We start from the raw sequence: 20,407 nt of genomic DNA, 5'->3' as shown, positions 1-20,407 counted from the left end.
CCTGGGATGGGGGTGAGGGAGGAGGTGTGGGGACAAGTGTAGCATTTCCTGCGGTTGCAGGGGAAGGTGCCGGGTGTGGTGGGGTTGGAGGGCAGTGTGGAGCGAACAAGGGAGTCACGGAGAGAGTGGTCTCTCCGGAAAGCAGACAGGGGTGGGGATGGAAAAATGTCTTGGGTGGTGGGGTCGGATTGTAAATGGCGGAAGTGTCGGAGGATAATGCGTTGTATCCGGAGGTTGGTAGGGTGGTGTGTGAGAACGAGGGGGATCCTCTTGGGGCGGTTGTGGCGGGGGCGGGGTGTGAGGGATGTGTCGCGGGAAATGCGGGAGACGCGGTCAAGGGCGTTCTCAATCACCGTGGGGGGGAAGTTGCGGTCCTTAAAGAACTTGGACATCTGGGATGTGCGGGAGTGGAATGTCTTATCGTGGGAGCAGATGCGGCGGAGGCGGAGGAATTGGGAATAGGGGATGGAATTTTTGCAGGAGGGTGCACCACACAACCAGCCCAGCTCTTCCCCCCCACCCACTGCATCCCAAAACCAGTCCAACCTGTCTCTGCCTCCCTAACCGGTTCTTCCTCTCACCCATCCCTTCCTCCCACCCCAAGCCGCACCCCCAGCTACCTACTAACCTCATCCCACCTCCTTGACCTGTCCGTCTTCCCTGGACTGACCTATCCCCTCCCTACCTCCCCACCCACACCTTCTCCACCTATCTTCTTTACTCTCCATCTTCGGTCCGCCTCCCCCTCTCTCCCTATTTATTCCAGTTCCCTCCCCCCATCCCCCTCTCTGATGAAGGGTCTAGGCCCGAAACGTCAGCTTTTGTGCTCCTGAGATGCTGCTTGGCCTGCTGTGTTCATCCAGCCTCACATTTTATTAAATATACTGGTCATGACTGGTTGGACACAAAACCCCTAAAATCATCCAATTATTTAAATTAATGAAAGCAATAGGGGTGGCACAGTGGCTGGCACTGCTGCCTCACAGCACGCAGGGACTTTGGTTTGATTCCAGTGTTGGGTAACTGTCTACGTGGAGCTTGCACGTTCTCTATGTGTCTGCATCAGTTTCTGCTGGGTGCTCCAGTTTCCTCCCACAGTCCAAAGATGCACAGGTTAGATAGACTGACCAAGATAAATTGCCCATAGTCCAGGGACGTGTAGTCAGGTGGATTAGCCATGGGAAATGCAGGGATAGAGTGGGGGTGTGGTCTGGGTGGGATGCTGTTTGGAGAGTCAGTGTGGACTTAATGGGCCAAATGGCCTGTTTCCACACGAGGCAATCTTAAAAACAAAGGTGGCTCGGTGGTTAGCACTGCTACCTCAGCATCAGGGACCTGGGTTCAATTTTAGCCTCAAGTGACTGTCTGTGTGAAGTCTGCACATGCTCCCCGTGTCTGCGTGGGTTTCCTCTTGATGCTCCAGTTTCATCTCACAGTCCAAAGATATGCAGGTTAGGTGGAATGACCATACTAAATTGCCCATAGTGTCTAGGGTGGGAAATGCAGGGATAGCGTAGGGGGTGTATAGCAAAGTAGCTTTAAGAACTCTCAGTAATTTACAAATTTTATGTCACGTTTCAAACGGGCACGAGATTTTATAAGATTAGAAGCTTCAGATTGATATAATAGAGACTACTGTTCACTGCAAACTGAATTTTCATTTTGAGGCAGATACTAGACCAGTAAGTTATGATGCAACTTATGTGTCAAAAGGGGCCCAATACCACCCTTAAAAGAAAATCTGAAGTTGATGAGAGAAATGCTTAGGAAAGGGACACTCTCTCATTTTGAGCACTCAGTATCAATAATGATGAATAAATTACAAGAGCAGCTACAGAGTAAAGCTTCCTTTACTCTCCCTAAAAAGGTGTTCACGTTGCTGTCAGGAAAAGCTGTCTCTGCATTATATCGGACTGTCATGTCAATTTCATAAAATGGCCACTCTAATCAACTTGGTAACAATGGAAATACTAACAAATTACAGTACGTAATTCAAAAATGGATTGAGACTGCTCTAAACTATTTATTACATTCGCTTACAGAAGCTTGTGTACTTCAACACAAAATCCCTATGTTAAATCCACAGTGTCTTCAGACACAGTAATATCCCACCTTTTCACATTTTGAAAATGAACACTTGGCATCCTGGTATTTTGAGTGCTTATGTTCTGTTGTTTTTTTAATCAAATGAATTTTCTTTATGTAACTGTTAGAAAAACAATATTTCTATAGAGATAATTTGGCGCAATGCACCAATCCCATCCAGACTTCAAGCCTATCAACTTGACAGTCTGAAGGAATGTCATCAGCAAATCAATTAACAACTCACCTGTACTACTTCATCAACTTCTGGAATGTAAAACTGTAGCATATTTTGGATTCCACTCTTCAACGTAATAACTGAACTAGGGCAACCAGTGCAAGAACCTGACAATTTCAGCTTTACGACACCATTTTCAAAACCCTTAAAAATGACATCTCCTCCATCCTCCTGCACAGTAGGCCTGCAAATTGAGATAGAGACAGCTTCTCAGATTTTTTTTATTGATATCATTTATGACAATCTCATAAATACTGATAACTTTTTAAGACTAATTTAATTTTCCAGTGAATGGCTGAAATGGTTGCACAATGAAAATTCAAGTATGAAGACTTTTACTGTAACACGCTAACTAAAATCAACTTTGACTAAACACTATTCAACAGGCAACTTCCATTTTAAACTACAGACATGATTAAACATTTGACATTTAGAACAATGGAAATTCTCCTTCCTCAGCCGTGCTTTACAATGCCTCTGAAGTAGATCTATTCTCCAGGAGCTAGTCCAAAGTGATTCTTAGGTGCTGTTCTGTCATACATCTAAATAATGGGGCGGCACAGTGGCTCAGTGGTTAGCACTGCAGCCTCACAACACCCCTGACAACACCAGGGACCTGGGTTCGATTCCAGCCTTGGGCAACTGTCTGTGCAGAGTTTGCACATTCTCCCCATGACTGCAACGGGTTTCCTCTGGGTGCTCCAGTTTCCTCCCACAGTCTAAAGATGTGCAGGCGAGGTGGATCGGCCATGCTAAATTGCACATAGTGTTTAGGGGTGTGTGGGTAATAGGGGGATGGGTCTGGGTGGGCTGCTTCAAGCGGCAGTGTGGACTTGTTGGGCCAAAGGACCTGTTTCAACACTGTAGGGAATCTAATCTAATACTCAAATTAGTTTTCACTGTATGAGCTTTTTTCTCCTTTTTCCTTTAAGAAGTATGGGGCAAGGATATTAAGTGGTGGCTAACATGCTGCTACCATTGGTGCAACGAGTCACCAGATCACCTACCAATCAGCTCATTGAGAGCTGATAGGTGAGCGAGGACAAGTACCTCATTCAATTACAGATTACACAGTAGGCCAGGCAGTATCAGAGGAGCAGGAAAGCTGCCGTTTTGGGTCGGGACCCTGCTTCAGAAATGGGGGAGGGGGGTGGTCGGGGCACTGCTTCAGAAATGGGGGTGGGGCAGGGGGCTCTGAAATAAATAGATTTAGGGGATGTTGGGCTGAGCAAGGTAGGCAGTGGTGGGGATTGGTCAGTGAGATGGGAGGAACGGATAGGTGGGAGACAAGTACCTCATCCTATTACAGCCCTTGTTGCTGGCACCCTGGGCCAGCAGAAGCTGCCAGCCAATCGGAGGCCAGCAGTATCTGGGTCCTAAAGCCTGCCAGTCTAGATCCACTTCTCAGGGGATCCAGACATGAGAGGCTAGTTTTTCTTCTTACAGGATAGGGGTTGCAGAGAGAGGGGTCAGAGACAAGGGCACGCTAGTCTACCAGCCATGCCTTCCACTAACCAACAATTAACAACTTGACACTCGCTGTCCCTGGATCAATATTCTATAATTGTTTTGCCTAATACCATAGTGACTGTGCTATAATCATAGTCATTCAAGAAGATGCACCATCACCTTCTCAGGGCAAATGGAGATGGACAACAAATGGTGCCCAATCACATCAGAAGAACAAATAGAAAAAGCATACATAAATGATCAATGACCTTATTCTTGTATCTAGTAGTTCCTTAATCATTGCAACCACTTCATCATCCTCCTCGCTTTCCTCTGAAGGAACTAAATGATTAAAAAAAAGTTAAAAAAAGATAAAATATCATACAAATAGACCTCTTCCCATTTCCAACAAAAATCAACATTTCTTACAATGATCTCTACTGATGTCAAAAAAAGAAATTGCTGGAAAAGCTCAGCCTGTCTGGCAGCATCTGTGGCGAGAAAGCAGAGTTAACATTTTAGGTCGAGTGACCCTTCCTAGAGGTATCAATCTTAGCCATCAGAAGTAAAATTTCACTGGAAATTATTTTCAATGGTAAAGTATATCTGTATAAGATTGATATAGACCACAGGCCACAAATAGACAGACAAATATTTCCTGCCCCTGCTGGTTTTAGTACTGTTCTATTTCCAGTTGCACCTACTTTTGCAGTAGGTACATCTCCAACCAATGGAGAGCTCCCCTGAAATTTACACTGATTTCAGGTTTGCCTGTGCTACTTGGACACATGCAGCCTCAATGACAACAGCAATCACTCTTACTCCCTGTCCGAAGTTCAGCTGCAATGAGGGCAGGAGCTGAATAGGTGGCAGAACCCAAATGGAGTATCAGTAAGCAGGTTATTGCTGGGCATTGCGAGTGGTCTGAACAGATCAATACTGCGGAGTCCATCTTAGACCATCCATTGTGATGAAGGCAAACAATGCCAGGTTATAGTCTGACAGATTTATTTGAAATCACAAACTTTCAGAGCAAGAGCTTATGATTTCAAACAAACCTGTTGGATGATAACCTAGTGTCGATTGACTTTTGACTTTGTCCGTCCCAGCCAAACACCAGCACCTCCACATCATGACCCATTATGACGCCGCCATGTGGACCTGTGAACATCCAGTCCTCTTGGATGACTCTATAACATATCAACTTACACTGTAACTAGCTGTTATTATTTAATAAATTATATCTTGATGCCCAAGGAGTTTAGGCAAGATCACTACAATAATGGACTAATCGTCTCGCTATGTTCTGCATGGTTCACAGTTCTAATCCAAGCTTCTCAAAAGCACAAAGGCAAATCCTTACCAGAATCAGATTGTGGTCCATCTGTTATTAACGGAAGACCACTGGCAAAGAAATCTACAAGGACTGTTGAAACTTTAGGTGTAAGCATGTTCCATTCCACTTCACTTTCCTGTGAATATTTAATACTTTAATTAAATTAACCCTGCAACACTATGTTCATATTTTACATAACAAGCAAAACAAAATAATAAGGGTGACAGTGATGCTCACCTTGTTTATTGTTACGAAATCAGGGCCAAAAAACACACTTTTAACCCCTTCTATTTGGAATAGCTGCCTGAAAAAGAATATATAATCATATAACTACTTGCTCCATAAGTCTAAATAACTTGCTTTTTATAATCAATATTAAATACTTAAAAGCCATTATTATTTTCTGTTCATTGTACACACCATATTACAAACATAATTCTTAGGTTATAGGAATGGTCAGGTGCAGAGAGGAAACACTGCGAGTTTGGTGAAAGGAGTGTATTTTAGATGCTAAGGATTAATCATATATAAAACCTATGACTTCATGCATCCTGCAATTTAGCATTTTACTTAAGAATACTATTGTAACTCTAAGGATAGTTCGAGGCTTGGGGCCTATTCAGGAAAAATCAGGTTTTCTGCTGAACAGCAAATGAAATTAAGTAATTAAAAGGTATTTGAAACTGCCTGTTAAGATGGTAATCTGAGTCCCAGTAGTATTAAAAAAAGGGGTCAAATGCTTTGGTACAGAGTGGTACTGTATTGAGATAACAAGGTGTAGAGCTGGATGAACACATCAGGCCAAGCAGCATCAGAGGAGGAGGAAGGCTGACGCTTCGGGCCTAGACCCTTCTTCATTTTCTGAAGGAGGGTCTGGGCCCGAAACGTCAGCTTTCCTGCTCCTCTGATGCTGCTTGGCCTGCTGTGTTATCCAGCTCTACACCTTGTTATCGCAGATTCTCCAGCATCTGCAGTTCTTACTATCTCTGGTATTGTATTGAGTTTGGTTAAAGAGGAAAGGAGGTGCTTCATTCCCTTTTTCTTTCTCTATCTTGAGATTTAAGGAGCCCAGGTTAGAGATATTTCTTTAGAGAAAAGCTGAACAAGAGAGGTGAATTTTGAAAATACACAGAAGTGATATTGCAGGGTAAACATAAGCACCTCAAGAGGAACTGAAAGCTAGTGTAGGATGAGTGATGGTCTTGTTAAATAAGATCAGTCCAGTCTTTCATGCAAACACTGTGGTGTTTAGATTAACAGTGTCTGAAGACATAAGGAATAAGAAATGTTCCTAGTTACATATTTAATACAGGAAGGAAAGAAAACAGAAAGCAAAGAAGTGTGAGAGCAGTCATCATGGAGGATTCTATTTTAAGGAAATTTCTGTGGTACCAGAATGGCATATTGTCTCCATAATGACAAGTTCAAGGATGTCACTGAATGGCTGCAGGGCATTCTGAAGGGAGACAGAGACAGAAAAGCACAAAGCAAAAATGTAAGCTGAGGAAACTAACACTAGCAGCAAATAGGGCCACAGTACAAAAACAAACTGTGACTATGTCAAAAAGACAAGGCTAAAGGCACTGTATCTGAGTGCAGAGCACGCTTGCAATAGGTAGACAAAATTAACAGTTCAACTAGTTGTAAATGGGGATGATATAATTGTAAATGGGGATGATATAATTGCAATTGCAGAGGCATGGCTGTGGGCTGTCCCGAGCTGGAAATTGAACATTCAAGAGTATTCAATCTTTAGAAACAGTAACAAGGAGAAAGAAGTGAAGTGGCAGAGTTAATGAGAGATGAAATCAATAATGGGAAAATTATGGTTTCCTTAGCCAGACGTACCTGAACATTCTGGCAGAAACTTGAAGAAATATTAGGCACTCCATATGGCATTCAAAAGAGCACTTGCCATATCTCAGATATAAGCTAAGCCCTTTATATTCCAACCCATAGATTCATAACCTATTTGTATGTCTAAAGCTCACAATATATGGCAGGTGTGGATCAGTGGAAGCACAGATAGTCAGAAAATCATGGGATTAGTCCCCTCCAGAGACTTGAACCCATAATGTAGCCTGCCACTTCAGTGCTATTGTGCAGCTTACTGTTGAATGCATTATCTTTTAGATGAGAAGTGAAATCAAGACTGTATTGTCACATAAAAGCAGAAAGTTTTCTGATCTACCTCGGTGTAGTCCAAGTCAACTGTTTCCCCTTAGTCTGTATTATGGAGTCATTTATTTTGTCGGTATTTGCGTGACCTAGCTGACTGCTGTTTTCTCTCGAGCAGGGGTGAATATTTTTGAAACATGCTGAATTGTGTGTGAAATGGTTTGGGATATCATGGCAGGATAAAAGGGCCTAAAATCAAATTTTGTACCATTCCTTAAGGGCCTACATCTTGCAGTCTGAGCCTAGTTTAAAACTCATTTGTTATACTTACTTGGCTAGAGGTGAGCAATGAGCTGCACTGACATTTGGAAAATCTATGCTCCCCGATGCCACGATTTGACGATCAACAAGAAACTTCAAGCTGTTGGGGTTTGGTGTGTCCTGGGTCTGTATCGCCATGAATCGTACTATAAAGAAAATATTATATTAAAAAATATTTACTAAAGCTGAGCTCTAAAATACACTCTATACTACATTAGTTGATGTATTCACAGGTTTTGTTGCATTTAAGTAAGCAGTAACTGAGAGGTGTGGGTATGCACTAGTGTACATTACATCGGGCCTCAATTGCTTATGTTGCAATTAACTGCATGGTCAACCTGTCCTGTAAAGTAAAACCGTGCTTTTAACATATAGCAGGAAGAGGTCAATCCTTTGTTTTTTTAGCTAGTTAAAGGTCACACGTTCAGAAGTTATCGAAGGGGCCTCAGCAAATTACTGTATTGCACGTTGCAGGTGGGGCTGTGTGCAGCTAATATTCATAGGTGTTGGAAAGGCTGCCAATCAAATTGAAATACATACAGCTGGAAACCTACTCTGAAAGCTCATTCTTTCTAGACTTTCTAAAAGGAGACTTAAAATACCAATTTTTTTAAAAATAGGTTCTATAGCAAAGTTGTTGTTAATGAGCAGAGCAACCACTTTCAGGAATAGTGTAAGGGCTGAAAATTAGAATTCGAAAGCAAATTTTAAAAATTACAATTTTTATTTGGATATGAGACAACTGTATCTGGTAAGGTAAAGACAAAGTGAATTGTCTTTCTAGGAAACTGACATCTTAGCTGCACCACTAATAGCAACTGGGAGGGACTACTTTAGTTTGGGATTACATTTGGCATGGACTGGTTGGATTGATGATTCTGTTTCCACGCTATATGACTCTATGACTGCTAGAATCAATTGATCATCAAGGTGCCTAGCCAAGAATTTTAAAATTGGGACATCTTCAAGCATAAATAACATTCCATTTCTTCTGCAAGAACAGGTAATACTCTATTTCCTTCCTCCAAAAACTAATGAATTTCAGGATAGCCTCAGTCAACAGGTGCAGATCCCTAAGCTTCCTGACTTGCATGGAATCTATCAATATCTTGACTTCCAAGGCTCTAACCCAGCACAAGGTGGGGTTCCAAACTGACGTGATCTCAAAGGAAAAGTTGGACAGTGAAACAATAAATGGGAGTATACTGTTTTTATGATGTTTATGATTTGCACCTTGAGTTTTACAAGTTACAGCACTAGTGTTACGGTGGTACACAAAAACTGAAGAAGTATACAGATTTTAAGACCAGTGCCCAGTTTCTACAAACGTGAATGTTCCTGGAGTGTGTAAATATCTGGCAGAAGCAGCAAATTTCCAACAGGATGCAGCAAAATCACAACTTCACACCTTGGTAGGAAATGATTTACTACAGGCTGTTGCCTGTAATACCTACATCAGCCGCTGAGATAAATCCATATCCATTATTGAACGGATTGCCGGAAGTTAAATATTTCTCTTAAGGCACAGGCTGCAATATCTAAGTACATGCGAACTGAGAAACTTTTTTGGAATACCCTGGATATCTTAGAGTATATAATTGACTCTATTACATCTATTTTGCCAGGAATTGGCAAAAAAAAACAGAAATAAACTAAACTAATAGATTTGGTTCCAGGCCTGCCCATCATTTCAGAACATCACCCATTACAGACAACTGCTTGTATTTTTGGGTAAATAACACCATAAATTACAATTCAGAATTCAGTCTGATTAACAAAATTTGGCACTTTTTATTTAAATAGCGGCGATGTAACTCCTTTCAGTTAATGTGTCCGTAATACATTACTTCATTGAGGTACAACAGGTTACCAGAACTACCAGCTCTCCGTAAAGTTCTTTTCTTCAAACTGAAGTGTGATATTGAGTTTAGCAGAGTAACTGATTGATGAAGTGTTGACCCTATTATATGGCTGAATGTAGCAGCCAATTTGAAATAGCATGGCCCGACCAACAGCAAATTAATAAATCACAGTCTGTCAGTTTAGAAGGTGTTGATAAGGAAATGATGCTGGCCAGGACACCAAGAGATCTGCCTAGGCTTCTTTGAATCCTGTCATAGGATTTTTCACTTCTACGCAAACAGACCTGGCCTCCATTAAGTGCTGAAGCACAGCGCTGCATCGATGTACACAAGGTGCTATGTAAATGAAAGTTATTGTTGTTAATTTTGAAGATTCCTTGATCAATACCAATATTAGATATATTTGAAGAATCACCTATTCTCACTGCTGTGTTTGTGACGGTATTGCTGCAGAAGTGAGGTCAGGTTTGTCTATTAAATAAAAGCTGTTGCAGCTTAAACTAATTAGTTTATATGCAATTAATAAGACTATAGAAATGAAACTATAATCTGCTGTAGGTTACTGACAAAAAACTAGTATTGTAGTCCTGCCTTAGGCAATAAGCAATTTTCAAGGTCATTTAAGCATTTATTTTGTTTTCCTAGCAAGCTTGGTGGACCATTTTGTGGACTCCAAGTGGATAAAAAGTGAGTTATAATCCTCTGTTACACATTTGGCCTCTTGCAGTCCAGCTGCAATCAGTAGGTGCACTTCATCTGCTGTTTAAACAAGTGACAGAGAATTTGGGACAATCAGACAGCCCTGTGATACCAGCACTGATTCCACCTGTGCTTCTCCCTAGTCGTTGGTATTGTTAACAATAGCTAAGCAATTGTCCCAAGTATCAGTTATGTTAGATGTCAATTGACAGAGTCAAGGTCAACATCAAGTCACAGTAGTATCTGTGCTGCTGAAATCTGCATTTTCCCTCCTAACAGTTACAAGAATATTTCTTAGAACTTGAATACTTGCAGAGCTTGAGGTCACATTGAGAACAGTTTTTAAACAGAAATGTTTATAGCAGCCAAGTAATCAATTTACTTCATAACTGGAGAACAGCACAAAAAAAACTGTATATGGCCTGCTTTACATCTGAACAATATTGGCACGTGGCTTCATTTTTTGGAGTCTCTCTGCACGTTAACAGACAGTTTGCTCTCTCTCATAAAAGAATTCATGAAAGAAGCCCTGTTAAAATAAGCAAAATTACTTGAGATTTCATATAATATTTCAACGACTTAATTACACATAGTACAAAGTGAAGGCATTACACGTATTGGTGAGAAGTTGATGAGCTTTCTCTACCACCTAGTGGCTGCTACTTAAGCAGCAGATTATGACTCGAAAGCAGAATTGGATGAACCTTAAGTAGTATTAACTGCAATTAAAAACAATCACCATGTATCTTAAACATAAAATATAAGGAATTAATGGGAAAACACACATTTGACATTTTTCAACATGACACATTGAAAAATAACTTTGTACAAAGTTATTAGTATCTACAATACAGACTGTGAATGATTTAGTTACACTGTAACTTTAATCATGGCATTTTGATCAATGATTAAGTACACGAGTATGAGATCGGTAAAAGAATTAAGTTGTATTTAAGCTCTGCAGCATCTCTGATGCAAATTGACACCCTTTTGCTGAACAGAGATTTACGCCATCAATGAGCACTACAATGATGTATGATAAGTTGCTTTAGGAGAGACAAGTTCCTTAACACATTGACAGAAATATCACACACCGCTGAAAAAGTAATAAGAAGAATGCATGTCGATGATTAGTCAGGATATCATCTCGTACAGACACAGGACTGCCACGCTACAGCAGAACAACAAAATCAGTCAAAATCAATTAAATCTAACACACTTGACTGTTATACTGAGGCTTCCACTGAATCTTAACCAAGGGCATCATTCATGCTTTCAAAGGGTAAATGCTAACTAATGAATATGCAAATTAAAAATAATGTTCTTTTAAATATCTGCTGGCATTTTGCTGCCATTTGGACCAATATGGTAACATGCACATGACAGCTCAATAGCAAAGGCTGCGTACTCACTAACATGGATGTCAGGTACCATGACAGGCAGTCAATAGATCTCATCAGTATTTTAACTCTCTTTGAAAGTTTTCATTAAGGCTTGATGTTTATACAAAGATAAATGAGGTTTTCAACAGAAGTTTCCCATGTACAGCCAACAGGATGGGAGTCTACATAATCTACACTTCATAACAGTAATCCTCATTTTAGGTCATATTAAATCACCCATAATGGTCAAGATAGAAAAACAAATCTGTTCTAAAGTAGCTGGTACATTAGTGGTAACTGATCATAATAGAGTTTTTTTAAAAACTCTTACATTACTGGATTAAATCAATTTATGCTCTTTGTGTTATGTCAAGAATAAGCTATGTAGAGCAGTGACACTTGGATTAGTCATTTCTTCTTCATCAAGGAAATGTAATACATGATTCTTGGACATACAGTATCAGTTGCTCGTCAATAAAAATATCTGTTAACAAATACAATGGATTCTTTATTTGAGAATCTGTCCAGTACACATTTCACACATCTTATTAAAAAAAATTTCCCAAGTGAATGAAATGAAAGTTATTTCCCAGGAACATAAAATATCATTGCCAGAATATCTGCAGCCTTTTATTTGGCTATTTCATGAGCTGTTTTTCCTCAACAACAGAAGAACAATACATTGTTTCACCCTTAGTAACATAGCAGATTTGCCAGTAATAGGATACAAATGTCTTATTGAAACATCCAAGATTTATTTTTGTTTCAGAAATCAAGAACAATCTTGACGTGTTCTTTGCTTCACTCTGAATCACTAGTTCTGAATGGTTAATTTTAATTAATGAAATTTACTAAGAAAAGCAATTGATTTTTGAACTTCTATTACTGTATTTTTTTGGTGTACAGTTCAATAATCGTTGGCAGTTTCGGAGTACTGGTCCAAGTAATCATTTCTCATATGTGTCCCTAAACTACAAGGTATTCAAAGGCATTAAAACCTTAAGACCAGGTTTGCCCTCCCTTAACATCTAGACCATTAATTAACTATTTGCAAATGGCAATCAGAAACCAGTATCCTGCTCCTACCCTCAGTTGCTGGCCCAGATGTCTGTCCCAAAGTAGTAATTCTACCATAGTGACAACCAAGGATAGTATAGTGATCTGAGAGTCTGAATACAACAGCATGGAATGTGTGCAAAATATCTATTAAAAGGGGAAAAATCTCATATGCAATTTTTAAAACATTAGGAATGCAATCAACATCTTAAACGGTTTTGCTTAAAATCTGCTTACTCGATTAAAAATGGTATTATCCAGAAAGAGTTCCTATGCCTTCTCGTTCAACTATTTCAGGATAGATTTACACTGTAAGTTTAATGCCACGGCAAAGTTTTTTTTGGTGCTGAAGTCAAAGTTCCAGTTTAATCCAAATGCAACATCTGACATAAAAGAAGACTCTGTCGAGGTGGTAGGCTTAAGCCTCTTCAGTTTGCTTCTTTTATGTTGCAAAATTATTGCGGTGTCAAACCTAGTTTACACAATATCAGGATATACATTGAACCATCCTGATATTTCAATGAATAGGCTTTCCCCAAAGGCGTTTGGATGGTTCAGTAAATTCGGTCCCTAAACTCAATCTGTCAGTTCCTCATTAGGAGGAGGGAAGTGCCCTTTTTGAAGTACAGGGTTTAGGCCAGTGGGGCCAGGGTGGAGGAGGATTGGTAATTTCAGGAACAACACTTGGAAAGTACACATTGACAAAAGAAAACTAAACTCAAAAGCAAGATTTTGAAGTAAATAAGATGATCACAAACAGAACTGCCAATGGATTCTTGCAGGAAAATCTCCTCAGGGGCAAATTCGTGCACACTTTAACTCATCATAACTGTTTTTAATGATATGCATTGCAGTGCTTCGTCTGTTGTACTGCTACCCTTGGATTTTGTACAAAAGCCTTCCTACCCTCACCCTGTTTGCTATTCACCCTATTCCATTCTGTTAATTTATTTCTGTTCTTTGTCCAAGCAATGCTAGGCCATCTTACTATTTCTCAGCCCTTACGTCTCCACTCCCACTGCAAAGTTCTGCCATGTAAATAACCCCCTTCCCCTGGCCAGTGATCAATCTTTATGGAGCCACACCGTAGCATGGTTTCCAAAGAGTGGTTATAATGTTGGCAAATACATCATGTGTTAATAGCATTTTCAAAATGATGTGCTTGTGAAAACAATGAAGTTCAGTACCGGGGAACTCAGGGACCGAAAGTAGAAAGACTGAAAAGGCAAAGCAGCATGACCAAGGGATGAAGTGGTTATTGGAGCCAGGGTATGAGAGAAAGGTAGTGGCCCAGCAGTGAAAGGAAATGGCTAGTGATGGTGGAGGGGGGCGGCGGTGGGGGGAGGAGGTGGGGAATGTGGTATGATGAAAGAAAGACAACAGTCTCCAAAAGGTCAGAAATAGATACGGGCATCTCCTGCTTTCACAGGACTAAAATTTATCCAGAAAACTAAAACAGAGCAGAAAGACCTGGAGGAGTGGCCACTGCATAAGCCAAAAGAAACATTATTTCAAAATCTCAAAGACCAAAGCTAGAAGAAAAATGGATACTGCAACGACAGCACATCTAGAAGAATAGGCACGGAAGTTGCAACTGGCAAGGATTACAGTGTACCTGTGGTAGGCAGACATAATGGTAAGTGTAATTATAAATATGGAAATTTGCTAAGCGCTGCTCAGAGACAACCGAGCCACAAGAAAGTGAGGCAGCAGGAATTCAATACAGATGCAAGACCTAATATGTAAACGCAAAAATGCTCATGTATACATGTGTATGCCTCTTCCAGCATTATTCAAGGGCCAAAGGTGCACTAAAGTGTAACTGAACAGGAAGTATTTGGGATGCTTTTAGGAAGGTTTCCTGCACCCCTCGTATTCAGAACAAATTGGAACTGGTATATAATATCCTTTGTCTGCAAAATTATTGAGACAAAGTATATCACCCAACAACCAAACCAAACAGGATCCTTCAACTGAAGCAGGAAGTTCGAGCTACTGTTGACAAAATCCATTGATAATGAAGCACCAATTTGTAAATTTTGCACTTCCGTACGCAATGATCAGACAACACTTCAATACTGACAGTAAAAGCAGGCAAATGATCAAAAGTCATACACAGCAGCAGAGAACTTTTTTTCTACAAGTTTAATTTAAAAAGTACTGAGTTTTAGGTGTTAATTAGGGTACTTTTCTGTCACTTGGGCCAACTGGTGTTTGCACTAAGAATGGAGGGGAATATTTATAATGCATTTTGATGTGGACCTCAGATGTTGCGGCTAAGTGAATCAGTCAGCTCTGAACCATGTCGAATAACCATCTGGTGAAGTATGAGTCACAGGAGACTCAGTGTTCACAAGATTACAAATCTATCATGAAGAGTTCTGTAGAGAAACAATTTATAATCTTGCAATTAACTGAGGAGGAAAAGAAGGCAGAAAGAATTTCTACAAGTTAACCATACAAATAGTGCTAAAAGCAGCACATACTCAAATTTCTAAACTATCAGGAAAATTATATTGTTCATATAAGCAATGAAAATAAAACTAAAGCATTGTTAATACCTAAAAATCCTTGAAGTTGACTAATTAAAAACCAAATTACTGTAGAATTAAAAACCCGATCATATGTTTGGGACTATATGTTTGGAATGGAAATAATACTTTCTGCCAATGGATGCTAAAACTTTTGTATGATGCTTTTTTCACACATCTGCTTCCTTACAAATTCTCAAATTTCAGGAATTCCACGCTACATCTTAAGCTGCAAAATCTAAACTTAATGACACAAAGCAGACTTAGTAACAAGGTTATGGAAAATACAAATTGTTAAACACAGTCCAAACAATAGCGTGTTTTAGGTCTCATAAAACCCCAAGTTGCACAGAAATCCCATTTTATTCTTGTCTACAGAGAATACGATTCAAGTTGTTTATGTGCCTTGTTATAAATCAAGGAATGTATTAACTGCCCCTAGTTCTTGAAAACTACTGTGTTTCAAATTACTGCATGATCAGCAGTATGGAAAGCCTGGAGGCAGTGACTTTTTGCTGCCATCTAGTGTTAGGCATTAGTATTTTCTACCACAAGACAACTTGCGCAGGCAAATGAATATATTAAATTTAGTTGAATGCAAGATCGTTACCCAGAACACGTAAAGGCTTAGTATCATATGTAACACTAACTTATCTTTATGAAAACTTTTAAAAATATAGTGCTATTTCTGTAACTAATTAAGTTCACTGGCTTCTACTCACTATTAGAAGCAAGGGCATTCTGACAAATTACAAGCTTGCTACCATTGTCTGTGCAATGTTACTTCAAATTTAGCATTTTTTTGTTGCATTAAGACAGCATAGGAATTAATGTTTACAATAATATAATTTGCTTTAAAATACTTATGAAATGGTGCAAAGAAAAATTAAATGTCAACACATTCATTTGGAAGAGAGGCAATTCTACTGATTTGAGAAGGGGTCTTCAGAATGGAGCAGGAAAAACATAATAATGGCTCCATTTTGCAAGATTAATGAAAAATTATTCTTAAGAAGGAAAATTTATAAACAGCATATTAGCTAGATTCTGCACTACTCATGAAACTGTCAGTAACTTCTGCAGTCTGCCCATTAAAGTTAAACGCAGACACTGCTATCAGTTTTCAATCCTCCTCCAGAGAGTGCACTGTTCAGGATCCCCCAAAATGCAATCTATTAGAACTCACTGAACTGGAGAATAATGCTCTTGCATTATTAATCTTGCTGTAAAAGCCTTTGAGAAAGTTACATCTTATTAAATGAAGCATAATTAGGGTTTTAACAATGTAAGTTCATAATTACTGGTAAACAATGCATATGATCCTGAAAGAGTAATTTCCTAATTAAACCTTTAATTTTAATGAAAAGAAATTCTATGTATAAAGACTGTTTTTATTCAGCTGCTACTTTAATCCTATATGCAAATGAAAATCGCCCCTCTTTCTATGTGTAAAATTAAAATTGAAAGTGGCTTTTTACTTCAGGGGTGAGGGGGAACTCTTGTTTGTCACATTTGAGGATACTATCACATATATGCTTGCCCCCACCTGTGCTTTTATCATGGTTTGTGGGGGTTTTTTCTCAGCAAAGTTTGAACTTTTCAAATTGATATATGTTCATACTGGCGAAGTACGTACATTTTAAAATTTCACATATGTTGCAGCTGGTTTGATATGGATTGAAGTCTTTTCACCCTGTCTGGAACATGACTTAACCCATGGCATGGATGAGAACCCCCATATGCCACGTTGATATTGGTATCTTTCTAGCCCCGTTCAATGTGAATGCCAATTTCAAGATCTTTGTTTTGTTTGAACTGAGATTGAATAGATACATTCTAGGACCAAGAATTATTGCCAACAGAGGATGTAAATTGTCATCCAAGTTTACTTGGCTTTGTTACACCACCAGCAAACAAGGGTAAGTGTTCCAACTCTTCTTAATTTGTGCCCTAGTCCACTACTGTAACTGGATTCTGGCTGACTGTCTATCCTGCCTAATGCCTGATTTATTAAAAAATTCAACTGAAAGAGAAAGATGATTTTGAATAGGGTCAGGGATTAAAGTCAGAATAATCTGATCCTCAATCTAAACCCACTTCCAAACCCTTCATTTCCCACTTTGAGCTGCAGCTGGAGGTAGGATGCGATGGTAGCTAACCCAAGCCAATGTGGCAAGCTGCGGCCGTATGTATGACCATTGGTTATTTTCCAGCAGCTCTTACTGCTGCAGGCCATATTTCCTAGGCTACTACCACAAGGCATTCACAAATGATCTGCTTTCACACTTAACCCAGATCCAGGTGCCTGTGTGAGGTGGCATTGTAATTGGGACGGTGCCCAGATAATCTTTGCCCGAGTTCTTCAATCTTCCCCCTGCAACAAGGCCCCAATCTTCCTAATCCCTTTACCTTGTTGCTGATCCCTTCGGTGGCTGGAGGTGTTTGGAGAATATTAGTTACATTAACCAGTAGAAATTGCATGCGTTGTGGAACGGTATTTTCACATGGCAAGTTGAGATCAGCAATGTATGCACCAGGATCAGTAGGAGGGAAGCAGATTCAATAATATATCACTGAAGGAATTTGGATGAGTACTTGAAATTAAAATTTTGTACGGGTTTCGGGAAGGGAGCCTGGTGGTGGGAGAGTGGAACAAATTGGAAACCTCTTTCAAAGAGCTGGCATGGGCTGACGAGACTTACAGTATTGTTTTCAGATTTTAGGAATATCAAGGAAGAAATTTGCTTGAGACTGGATATGAAGAGTTGATCGTTGCAACTTGTGCAACCTGAGAGCCAAAATAAAGAGTTTATTTTGATGCTGTGCAATCTAATCATCAGAACCCAGCAGCTTTCTGGAGGCAAAGAGGCTTTCTCTCCATTATTATGAATGATGATCTTTTACTGCTGTTGCCATTTGAATTAAAAATAACGGTGTTTGGGATTGACTGTCATTATGCCAAATTGAAAGCTGATGGAAGATTGATAATGCAATATGTCATATGGCAGTCCACACATTGGCTTGTTGAGGTAAGGAATAGTGGATTAATAGTGTTCGCTGTTGTATAGACAGAATGCCATAGTAACACAGAGGGGAAAAATGCAGCCTAATAGGGATGATGGGAAACAACTGATGTAACCGCTGAGGTAATAGCAGCTTTATGGGAACAGGCCAAAGCCATTTAGCCTTTTGAGCTTCCTGTGCCATTCAATTAGATCACGGCTGATCATCTATTTGAATGCCACTGCATTACTGTTTCCACATACCTTATGCCATTAGTCTGCAAAAACCTATTGATTTCTGTCTTTGACATGCCACAACTATCTGGGCTAGAGAATGCCAGAGGTTCACCAATGCTGAGTGAAGAACCTTATCTCAATCCGTTCTTAAGTGGCCTGCCCCTTACAGTGTGATTATGTCCCCTGGTTTTAAACTCATCACCCTGTCATGCTCCTTCAGCATACCACATATTTCAATAAGATCACCTCTTGTTCTTCTAAACTCCAGTGAGTGGAGTCCCAACCCGTTTAAATCTTTGCTCATTAGACAATACCTCCATACCACTCCCCTTTGAGTCAGAAGCCATTGAACTCAAGACCCACTCCAGTGTATGAGCATAAAAATCAAGCTGACATTCTAGTCCCATATTCAGTGAGTGCTAGAGCCAGAAGATCCTGACTTTAGATAGCCCATTCGATCAAGCTCCCATTGATGCTTGTAAGTTGACATAAAAGATTCCATGGCACCATTTCAAACCAGAACAGAGGGTTTATCACCTGTGGTCCAGCCAACATTTATCACCCAGAAACACAGTCACAGATTACCTGGTCATCATGCCATTGCAATTTGTGGGATCTTCCTGTGCATAAGATGGTGACTGTATTTCTGACATCTGAAAAAAAAACTTTATTGGTTGAAAATTGCTTGGCATATCCTGGGCTTGTGGAGGGTATGTATACAAATGCAAGCTTTTGTGTTTGGTCTATGCATCCACCATTGATAATCTCACAGCCAACTAATGCCTCATTATTGGCGAGTGCAAGTTATTTCAGCACAGATCAGCAAACACTCTGCAGTAGTGCCTGCTGTCAATGAATGGCATACATACCCGTGGCAAACGATGGTCCAGATGGAATCACAAACACTGTTTTTTCTACACATCTTGAAGTTGAACACAAGGAAGGATGAATGTATCTCCGGGTGGTGGTGGAGAATAGTCTAAAATTTAAAAGCAAGCCAAACAAAACTGTGAACCATACATTCAACTTAACATAACTGCTGTCCAAATACTAGGCTATGCCTCCAAGCTGCTTAGTACATTGTTGTACAAAGAGCTCAGGATCAAAATTTACTGATTATGGTGGGGATAGGAAGCAGTAAGAGGGCAAGAGATGTTGCAATTGTTGACAGATGCACTTTCATTACTACTATTTAATGCAGTTCGCTCTATTACAACAGTAACTGATTCAAAAAGTACATCAGCGACTGAGCAGTGTTCTGGGAAATGCGGCAGTTATGGAAGGTGTAGCATAAACGCAAGTCTTTCTTGTGGGTTTGGTTTTAATAGATAACATACATTTAAGTTGTATTTAACTATCAGGGAACTATTTCCTTACATTTACTTGTTGGAACGATTTGAAATGAAAGCAAATATCTATAACTTTGGCCTTGTAAAAACTTACTCAGACTCCCTATAGATGTTTTCAGTTTATGACATTCCAGAAGAGACGGCATAAGGAGCACTACACCACATCATATAATAAGTTACCCAAAAAACCAACAAAAGGAAGAATAGTTCCGGAAAACACAATATTGTCACTTAAGTTTACCCCATCTCTCAGCGCCTATGAGAAACAGTGAGTCACATTTGTGCCAAACTAATTTAGTTTCTGGGTCAGCATATTTCTTCTGTGATATATCAATTAAATTTAAATTGTTGCTGTTAGTACAAGTGATTCTATAAACAAGCGAGCAGCATTCTAATGTTTTAATATACAAATTCCTTTAATGCAGATTCTGGGGAAGGACAAAAGCAACGAGGTGCATTGCTTAGAATTTTCTCAAGTGGATATAGTGTAAAAAGGTTATACATATACCATTACACTGCAGGGAAACCCTGGTCACAATATCAACACAATGTTCTATGGGCAAAAATTAAAATTTAATGCAACTTCCCCTATTATCTTTCATAGAATCATAGAATGCCTACAGTGAGGATACAGGCCCTTCAGCCCAACAAATCCACACCGACTCTTGGAGCATCCTACCCAAACCCATCCCCCTACAACCCACACACCCCTGAACACTACAGACAATTTAGCACGGCCAATTCA

General features: G+C 39.8%; 1 protein-coding gene across 1 annotated transcript in view; it reads right to left on the bottom strand.

Moving 5' to 3' along the window:
- The window catches only part of LOC125467509 (NFU1 iron-sulfur cluster scaffold homolog, mitochondrial-like), a 34,849-nt gene that overhangs the window by 4,874 nt on the left and 9,568 nt on the right, over positions 1-20,407 (bottom strand). The window contains exons 2-7 of the mRNA XM_048563460.2: positions 19,183-19,292; positions 7,555-7,690; positions 5,343-5,409; positions 5,133-5,241; positions 4,039-4,111; positions 2,330-2,504 (exon numbers count right to left, since the gene is read on the bottom strand). Of these exons, the coding sequence (XP_048419417.2) occupies positions 2,330-2,504; positions 4,039-4,111; positions 5,133-5,241; positions 5,343-5,409; positions 7,555-7,690; positions 19,183-19,292 (670 nt within the window). The remainder of the gene's footprint in view (positions 1-2,329; positions 2,505-4,038; positions 4,112-5,132; positions 5,242-5,342; positions 5,410-7,554; positions 7,691-19,182; positions 19,293-20,407) is intronic.

Source organism: Stegostoma tigrinum, chromosome 37, assembly GCF_030684315.1.
Source record: "Stegostoma tigrinum isolate sSteTig4 chromosome 37, sSteTig4.hap1, whole genome shotgun sequence".
Taxonomy (NCBI): domain Eukaryota; kingdom Metazoa; phylum Chordata; class Chondrichthyes; order Orectolobiformes; family Stegostomatidae; genus Stegostoma; species Stegostoma tigrinum.
Note: the sequence above shows the minus strand (reverse complement) of the source record. Positions and strands in the feature narration are given on the sequence as shown.